The sequence below is a fragment of the Hoplias malabaricus genome, chromosome X2 (assembly GCF_029633855.1).
Source record: "Hoplias malabaricus isolate fHopMal1 chromosome X2, fHopMal1.hap1, whole genome shotgun sequence".
In the NCBI taxonomy this organism is placed as follows: domain Eukaryota; kingdom Metazoa; phylum Chordata; class Actinopteri; order Characiformes; family Erythrinidae; genus Hoplias; species Hoplias malabaricus.
This window is the reverse complement of record NC_089819.1, coordinates 23,171,185-23,181,088: the sequence shown is the minus strand read 5'-3', so window position 1 is coordinate 23,181,088 and position 9,904 is coordinate 23,171,185. Positions and strand designations below refer to the sequence as shown.

Genomic DNA, 9,904 nt, shown 5'->3' with positions numbered 1-9,904 from the left:
CTCTCTCTCTCTCTCTCTCTCTCTCACACACACACACACACACACACATACACACACACATACCCTGCAGACTATTTCCATCCCATAGACTAAATAATGATTTGCATTTCGTCCTGAGAGAGACATACGAATGTAATAAAATGTAAAGAAAACAGTCATATGCTGGTAGCTATTGATTATAAAGCGACCGTCGTGGCTGTAAATCCTGTCCTGTTTACACTGAGCCCCTGCTCGGGTTATGACCCTGTTTTACACTCGCAGAAGCCTGTGATGTATCTTTTCATTAAGCTCTGTTTTGGAGGGCCATATTATTTTTGTGGTTAAATGACTCGTGTTGAGTTCTCTCTCTTTAAAGCAGCTTCATAAAGCAGCGCAGACCACGTTACAGTGTCTTTATCCATTTTAACAACAACAGCTCTGAAACAAATACATAAAATGTTTTAAAAATATCAGTACATTAACCTAGCACCACCGCACCATCGTGAATACACCGCTGGAATTAATAGAATTAAAGTTATTTATCAGCTTTAAATATTTTAATGACATTTATTAGGTATGCATTATAACAAGACTTTTATTTCTATTATTATTATTGTTGTTGTTGTTGTTGTTGTTGTTGCTATTATTATTTTAATAATAATATAATAATAATAATTATTATTATTTTTTTATTGCTTGTATTATGAAAATAATATTTATTGCTTTTATTTTTATTATTATTAATATTATTATCGCTATTAAGTTACTCGTAAATTTACCGTCAGTACAGTATTTATAATGAGTTAATATAAAAATATAAATTTAATATAGAATTTTAGCTGAATTAAATTATTCAATTATAATAAATCTATTTTAAAATAATAAAATTGCTATTTAAATTGAGCAGAATGTCTGGACAGATCATTTCTATGATTGTATACGCTTTATATTATCACACAGTCTATATATATTATGTATTGTGTTTTACAAATTATGATTCTTCTTTTGATTATTAATTTTACTATTTAATTTATATGTATTATGTAGGCCTAGTACTATATAACACTACTACTGCTACTACTACTACTATTAATAATAAAAAAAATAATAATAATTATTATTATTATAACGTCCTTTGCCACATTTTCTCTCAGTATATGTAGATATATTTGTACACATCTAAGTCAACTACACATTCATTTTCTCTTCTTTCTTGTGAACTTGTAGCCGTTGTTTACCGATGAAAATGAGATTCCGGTGAGTCGCGCGCTCAGAGGTCCGAGGAAGCACTTCGTGGCGTGTCTTGCTCGTGCGCTCTCGCGCATTTTATAGGATGTCGCAGACGTTCACTACAGCTTACGCTACATTTGCAACAACCTGCATTACTAATCACACACGCAGTATACAACTCTCATATTACGGTATATCACTCACTACACACTTACTGTACAACCACCGTGGAGTTTATCACACTCACTACATACTAAGTGTACAAACATCACTATAGTTTATCACACTCACTACACACTCAGTGCACAACTTTCACAATAAAGTATATCACACTCTCTACACACTCAGTGTACAAACATCACAATAGTTTATCACACTCTCTACACACTCAGTGTATGTCCATCACAATAAAATATATCACACTCGCTACACATTTACTGTACAACCATCATGGTAGAGTTTATCACACTCACTACATACTCAGTGCATAATTATCACAATAAAGTATATCACACTCTCTACACACTCAGTGTACAAACATCACTATAGTTTATCACACTCACTACACACTCAGTGTGCAATCATCACAATATTTTATCACACTCACTACACACTCAGTGTGCAACCTTCACAATAGTTTATCACACTCTCTACACACTCAGTGTACAACTATCACAATCGTTTATCACACTCTCTACACACTCAGTGTGCAACCATCACAATAGATTATCACACTCTACACACCCAGTGTACAACTTTCACCATACAGTGTATCACATTGGCTACACACTCACTGAACCATCATCATAAAGTATATCACTTATTACACAATAAGTGTAAAAGAATCCTCATAGAGTATATCATACTCACTACAGTGTACAACTATAACCATGCAATATATCACACTTAACGCATAACTACCACCATACAGGATATCACTCAACAAACAGTGTACACTTATCACAATAAGTGTATCACAGTAAACCCTTAAACACTGTGTCGTATCACCCTGTGCTACATCGTACCCATCATACACTCTGTATAACTACTAAATATCACCAACTCATTGTACACTGTTTATAACTATTACGATACAGATATCACACTCAAGAGTACAACTGTCACCATACTCAAATCACAGAATACTGTAAACACGCTTTTAAACTGTGTAATATCACCATTTAATATTCACAGCATATTCACTATAAACTCAGTGTAACTCTACACTAAATATCACCATACACACCCACTCCTGTCAGTTATTATTCTAGTTTTTATACTGTATTTTGAATAAATGAATCAAGCTGCAGTACATTTCAGTGAAACATTACAATACATAACTAGTTTATAAACCTTTATAATCTGCAAACACAGCAAACTCACATTAAAACAAACTGTCCTTTAGTAACTAATCATGTTTAACCCTTTTCTGACTTTAAAGGGCACGTTATATAATGTTTCCGAATGAATCACGCAGTCCAATGAAAATAAAGCTATTTTTATTGTCAATGCATTCAACATGGTTAGATAAACTATCAAATAGTAAATTTCAGAAAAAGGAAGAAACACTGAATCTATTCCTCACCGACACAAAATATTACACTTTGTATTCAAACGAAAACAAGTATGTACATTGTTGTGAATAGACTGAATCTGAAACCAATAACTATCATTTACATGCATTCTTAAATATAGTTCAACATCATATTCTCAGGTATTTTCAGGATTTCACCCATAGGCCTATAGACGTGAAAAGTCAATAGTGAATAGTTTTTTTTGTTTTTCCTTCTTTTCAAGAAATGGAACTACATTTCAATTCAATTTCTATACATTATACATTAATATGTACAAAATACAAAGTACATTATACACATTGTTATTATTATTATTCCTTGGTTTTTCACCCAAATAGTAAGTGCTTCTTTATGATAAATATAATTTAGAGTCAAAAACACACACAAAAAAATAAAATAATAATAATATTCATATGACGTTTGAAAGAAAGGATGCTGTAGAAATGTCCTTGTGAAAGTGAGATCAAATATGTGAGTATTTCTCCAGATTGGTTTCCTTTGTTGGAATAAAGAACCAAAAAACAGGGAAACAAAGCCATTGACAAGTGAAGAGTAAAGAGTAAAAATCCGTGAGATGTCAGTTGTGGGATGTCATGTGGCGGGAGAGGTGATGGCGCTCTCTGAAGGACTCGTTGCAGATGGGACACTTGAGCTTCTCCTCACGCCTCCTCTTGACCAGCGGCTCCATGGCATACTCCTTTTTGTGGTGCGAGCGCATGTGGTACACCAGGTCTGAGGTCATGCGGAAGGAGGCGTTGCACTTTGCGCACCAGTTCTGAGCGGGGAGACAGAGCGAGGTGAAGGATGGTGGAAGGAGAGTGAGGGCTGAGGGCATCTGCAGTTGGATGGGGCCTGATGTTTTGGGCCAGAAGGCCGTGGCATACAGGAAGGGGCTCTGCTTGGCCATTGCTCCGGGTACAGGGCAGTTACTGCCCAGTTCGGAGCTTTGAATCTTGGCGGCCAAGTGGTCGGCCTGGTAGAGTCGGCTAGACGAGACAGTGTCCCCCACCGCCGGGTGGCAGTCAACCGCGGACAGGATCTTGGGTGCCATGACTAGCGGTGAGAGCTGTGCAAAGGAGCGCGAGGGCTGGCTGAAGGCACTCTTACGCTCTGAACTCCCGGTGTCTTGCTGCAGAACCGAGGTGAAGGCGCTTCCTGCCGTGGAGCTCTCGATACGTGACTGTGGCAGCTGCGTCTCACTCAGAACCTGCCGGATGCTCACATGCTTCTCGCTTAGGTTCCCGCTCGGACGCCCTGAGTCTGCCTTGTTCTCAGAGTTCTTGCCACCGTGCTTTGAGGTCTGTGGTGATTTCTTAACCTCTGTGAAGGCGCTCCGCTTCACCTCGGGTGCGTCCGAGGCAGAGGGAGAGAAAGGCCGCCTACTGTCCTCCAGGCCATACACGCCACGGTAGTGCTGAGCTGAGCTCACCAGCTCCTCCTTCGACTTTGTCAGGGATTGTGACAGTCCCATGCCCCTGCTGTCCTCCATTTCAGAGAACTTGCGCTTTCCCGAGCTCTCACTCAAGATCTCGGCCTCTTTGTCGCTGGGAGGACTGGTCCTGTTATTCTCCAAGTCTCTGGCGAGGTTGTGGAAGTCTGTGGACGGTTTTCCATCCTGGGAGCCGGAGAAGCCCTCCGAGCGGCCGTGCTTGGGGCTAGACCTTGTCAGAGGAATGCTGGCTTGTTCACTTGCCTCCTTCGCCTCATCCTCCATGCTGGCCATGCTCTGAAGTCTCTTGGTGCAGCGGAATCGCAGGTGAGCCGTGAGAGGAAACTCAAACTGGAACCGTTGACTACAGTCCGGACACAGGTATGGCGGCGATCCTAGAAGAACCCAAATTAAAGTAACGTTAATGGGATTTATTTACAATTTGCATGTGTGTAAAAATAGAGAAGCACATGAGCAATAATCAGCCAAATTTCACATCAAATTAAAAACGGCTAAGGAAAAATAGGTCAATGGAAGCCTCTAACGGAAACGAACAAAACTCCAACATCGTTCAGCACATTTTCTCTTATTTGCTGTATTTTTAGACGATACAGGCCACATTGTCTGTATTCATTGTCATGGTCATGGGCCATTAAAAATGTCTTCTGTGTATTGGATATGTATTTTTGCTTAGACAAACAAACAGTCAAATATTAGCATTAGATTGTAGCAGTGATACAGCAATGATCTCAGAGAATTACTATGTAAATTCGTGTTCTGTACCACCCTCTAAACAAAAGTAGTTCATTCCATTCAAGTCCTGACTTCCCTTTTGTGGAGTAATTTAATAAGGCATTTTAACTTTACGCATGGCTTGCTCATCTACTTAGACCAGTGGTGCATGTGTATGAATCTATTTCTTTTTTTGTATATAATTAAGCTTGTTCTAAAAACATCTTCATCTTGATGAATCCTTGCTCAGATGCAAATGTAGCTAGTTCTTAAAATGCACAGATTATGAGCAAAATTTAACACAAACTTTCAGGAATGTACCTTTGCCTTTGACTTGGTTTCTGCTGGAGCTCAGTAGCAGAAGCTCCATCAGGTCTTTTCCATACCACACCAGCAGCTCCTCGTCCTTCTCGATTCTCCTGAGCGACCTGTAGAACAGCTGCCCGTTCTTTACGTAGGCCTCTAGGTTCTGCTCTTCCCTGTCTCGCGCAGACTGGACGAGCCGCAGCCACATTAGACCCTCAGAGGAACTGTTCGCGGCTGAGGTATCCACCTACGGTCGGCGAGAAACAAATGTTGAAACGGCAAACCCACTGCTGTAAAATGTGTATGCCCTGTATTTTTCATTCAGTTACAGGGCAATCCAAATTTGCCTTCCACATTAATAAACATCAGTATAATCACTGATTTGGGACCAGTTTTCTCAAAGGCTTTGTAGTATTGAGATCACATAAACAGGCAGAGAATGTGTTTAATGTAATGCTTGTGCTACAATTTAACAAAGACTAATTATAAACAAAGCTGCTGAATGATGAAGCCTTTGCACACTGTATATTCTCAGAGCTGCAGGGAAGCACACTCTCCACAGTGTTAAACTCATTTTGCCGGACTGAAGTGTGCTCAGAGCTGACACCGAGTGTGAGGTGAATCTGGATATGAGGTCTTACTCTGAATATGTAAGGTGCAGTCCTCTTGTCGGTGGCTTTGAGGGCGATGAAGGCGATGCTGTCGTACAGTGACGTGTGGCTGAGGACACAGGGTCCGAAAATTGCATTCTCTGGGATGTCGCAGGTTGTGTAGACGCTGGTGAAGATGTCCGTCAGACACTGCTGCATCGCCTTGGCCTCGCCGTCCCATAACAGCTTTTGAGAACTGCACTCCTCCATCATCACCTTCCGCACACAGAACAAGACGAAGAGAGGGTCAAAGTTAATATCAGTGGCTTCTGGTCTTTTAGCAAGGTCCATTTTAATACACATCCAACCCCCAAATGTATCTCAGAATGATCTGAATGCAGGCTGAAATTAAGAGAATCTATTCCATGGCCTTGTGGGACATTTCTATTTTTCCTATTCGTTAAAAGAGCAGCTGGAGTGTTCAAGTAGTGTAGAAAAATTTATAGCCAGATTCAGCTGCAAATGTATGGGAACCCCATGGTGAAATTGTATGTTTTATTTACTGCAAATAAATGCATTCCAAGTCGTAGAGGAACAGTGACTTTTGAGGGTGAGCTCACTAATACAATCCACAAAACACACAAGGGGTGTTAGTATTTTTGCACACGAGCCTGCCTCTTTCAGCACGTCAGACATGTACTGCTCCTCTTTAGTAAAATCCTCATCACTGAAAAACCCCACAATGCTCGTTTATGTCCAGCTGTGCTTCAGTGCACGCCCACAGCCTCCGTTTAACCCTGTGTTTGTTCAGTTCAACTCTTTATTAAAGACGGCGGGTCTGCGCTGAATTGTGAACACTCAGATGACCATTTCACCTTCTGACTATCAGTCTGATTAACTGACGTAAGATGTTTTTAATTGGCTGTATATGTAGCACCAACATTCAAAGAACGTTTTCTCTGTTTTCCCTGCGGTTTGCTCTGGGCGCAGCTTTTTTTTTTTTTTTTTTTTACAATTTTTTGTATAGGATAAAAAGTTTTTGATAGGCGTGACGTTATAAAATTCGACACTAACCCGGGAGCTCGAGGAGTTGTGCTCGGATTAACACTAACTTCGCAGTAACCGAGCATTTCTCCGGACTTTTAGCGGCCTCTGACTTATTAACGGTACATTTCTGTTTTAACCCTTTATGACCCCGCATAACCAGCTCAGCTATTGATTGAACGGATCCCCCGTGATGTATTTCCGGGACGAAATAAAGGCTGTTAGGTTCAACTCCCTAAATGTGACTATGCCGTTTTTCATATTATGTTATATATAATGCTTCATATTATTTTAACGCTCTATTAAAGCGGGTCTGAGAAACAAAACATTTTTTTTACACAAAACATATTTTTTCTATCGTAAGCTACAGAGACAGTGAACGATTTATAGAAAGAAACCATGCAAAAGTAATAGTTACTGCTACTAATAATATTTAACAGCACTTACAGTAACTTAGCAACAACCCCCCCCCCCTAAAAAAGTTAAAATAGTGAGAATAAAATACACAAACACTAAAGTAAAAAATGGCAATAATTATTATGCCACATATTCATCTTACTACAGCTACTAGTTCTAATAATAATAGAAAATTATACAGCAATAATAAAATAATAAAACGGCAAAGCAATAATAATAACAATAACAATTAATAATCATAAAAATAATAATATGTTTATAATACAATCCATAACTGAATTGTCAGCTGTTTCTTCTCATATTTTTTATTTAGATTTTTTATTTTCTTTTTTTTTTTAAATATTTTATACGTTTAAAAAAAATGGATTGTTTTTTTTAAGTCTCCCAGTGTTTTTATTTGCTGCGTTCATTACCATAATCCACCTCTCTCTCTCTCTCTCTCTCTCTCTCTCTCTCTCTCTCACACACACACACACACACTAATTAAAGCAGCACACACAGTTAATGACTCTTTCCTCAGCTCACATTTACTAACCGTGCGATTTCCGCCTAAGAAACACCGAGAAAAACACCGAGAGAGGCACAGAGACACTGATAAAACGAGAGAGAGAGAGAGAGAGAGAGAGAGAGTCCGTAATTCACTGTCCTAACTTATTATTAAACGAATAAAGGGAAGGCTAACATCCAGACGCTAAATTTTATAAAAATCCACACGCCTCTCCTTTGATAACCACCCAGACTCTAATCTCTTTTGCTCTAAACCTCTTTATCCCACATTTATTCCCAGCGCTCCCTGCACACTGCCTTACTGCTCGCCTTTAGGAGCTTACAGGAGCTGGGGCTTTAATACTGCAATTTGTAAGCGATTTTAAGCGACGTTTAATTTGTGAAGGGAGCTTTATTAAATATTAAAATATTATCTGATGTCTTTTATTTGTACTTTTTTTTCCCACAGTGTTGAAAGAATCCAGGCAGTTTACAATCAAGTGTCCCACTCCTTAATTTAATGGCCCTCGGTGGTGGACACGGCCCGTAAATGTAGTTCTGTTGTGTACAGAACCAAAAATTAGTTTTGGAGAGCACTTGAATGTCACTGAGGACCGTTTACGACAGATTTTCCCTAGAGGACAGCCACATATTTCAGAAGGAAACGGTCAAATACAGTCAATTAATGTTTCTTTGTAGAACCACCCCTAAAAACACCTTACTAAAAAAACCTTGAGGGAGGCGGATATTAAAGCTGTGTAAGACAGTTTCCAATGAGGCACATTGCCACATTGTTTTGTTTTTGGGTGGATTTTATTTATTTTGTTTTACAATTCTTAATTTTGAAATTGAAATAGAATGAACCTCGTTTGTATTTTAATAATAATAATAATAATAATATAAATAATAATTATAACAATAATTTTAATAATAATAATAAATTGTATAATAATTTTATCTCTAAAGTTATTACATTTTTTATTGTCGAGTTTTCTTTTTTCTTGGAGAATGGTCTCATGACGGTAATTTAATCACACTACCACACACACACACACACACACACACACACACACGTTCCTCTAAAACGCAACACATTAATATGCTGTAAGAGTAGCGCGGAGACAAAACTTCACATCCTCACCATCTCCGCGGACTCCACACAGTCTCCACACGAGTTGGACCCTCTGCCTTTCAGCTTTGATTCACTTCCTCTACGAAGATTTCCTTTGCTAAAAATCCTTCTTAGTGTTATTTTTATTATTGTTTAACTCTTTCAGTAGAGCCCCGGTTCAGCGGACACCCCTTTCTTTCTGGCAGCTGTTAGTCTCTCTCTCTCTCTCAGAGACGAGACCAAAATCACACAAAAGAGCCCAATGAATATGCATCTGAGCTAAAATAGTGGAAACACTGGAGAGCCCCGCAGCCCCAGGCTGAACCCGCTGACCTCGGCGAGATTTATAACCTCCTCCTGCTTTTGTTATTATTCCAACTTTTAAGGCGTAACTCGTATCTCTCTCAAAAGCCCAGAGAAGTGTCAGTTGCCCCTGAAAACCTGAAGCCGCTGCTCCGTGCAGCTGCAGTGAACCGCGCGTACTCACCTGCTTCAGTGAAGGTGGAAAACAGTGATGGAGATGATGGTGATAATGATGATAATCAGAATAGTAATAATCCAGCAGGGCTCCCAGGCTCCGTCAGTTCATCTCGCACGCGCGCGCGCACACACACTCACAGAAGGATAGAGACAGAGCGATGGAGAGAGAAGAGAGGGGGAGAGAGAGAGAGATAAAGAGAGAGAGAGGGAGCGCAGATGGGACTGAATCACACACACACACTGACGGCCTCTCCGCCTCACACACACACGTTTTGTTTGCTGCGCATAATCTGCCCAATGAGGCGTGTCCTCCAGCGACTCCGCCCTTTAACTCCTTACTGACCGAGCCCAGCACACACACACACACACAGAGAGAGAGAGAGAGAGAGAGAGAGAGAGAGATCACTACAACTGCTCACATATTGCTCCTCGACTCTTCTACAACAGTTTTTGAGGTGTAGTGTAGTAGCAGGTCCACAGCTTTTGATGCACATCTAATGTACACAAATGTAGGACAGAGCTTCTG

The 9,904-nt window shown here is 39.8% G+C and overlaps 1 protein-coding gene across 3 annotated transcripts; it reads right to left on the bottom strand.

Moving 5' to 3' along the window:
- Positions 1 to 2,719: 2,719 nt before the first annotated feature.
- On the bottom strand, positions 2,720 to 9,574 carry LOC136677063 (PR domain zinc finger protein 8-like). Of its 3 annotated transcripts, none has more exons than XM_066654444.1 (4): positions 9,386 to 9,574; positions 5,892 to 6,116; positions 5,266 to 5,497; positions 2,720 to 4,607 (listed from the first exon to the last, which is right to left on the bottom strand). In XM_066654444.1, exons 2-4 carry the CDS (start codon positions 6,111 to 6,113, stop codon positions 3,361 to 3,363), a joined length of 1,701 nt encoding a protein of 566 aa, XP_066510541.1. In that variant the 5' UTR covers positions 6,114 to 6,116; positions 9,386 to 9,574; the 3' UTR covers positions 2,720 to 3,360. The 3 variants fall into 3 exon arrangements, with proteins under 3 accessions (XP_066510541.1, XP_066510540.1, XP_066510542.1); XM_066654443.1 differs by lacking the exon at positions 9,386 to 9,574 and adding an exon at positions 8,929 to 9,005; XM_066654445.1 differs by lacking the exon at positions 9,386 to 9,574 and adding an exon at positions 6,915 to 7,017.
- Positions 9,575 to 9,904: the final 330 nt, after the last annotated feature.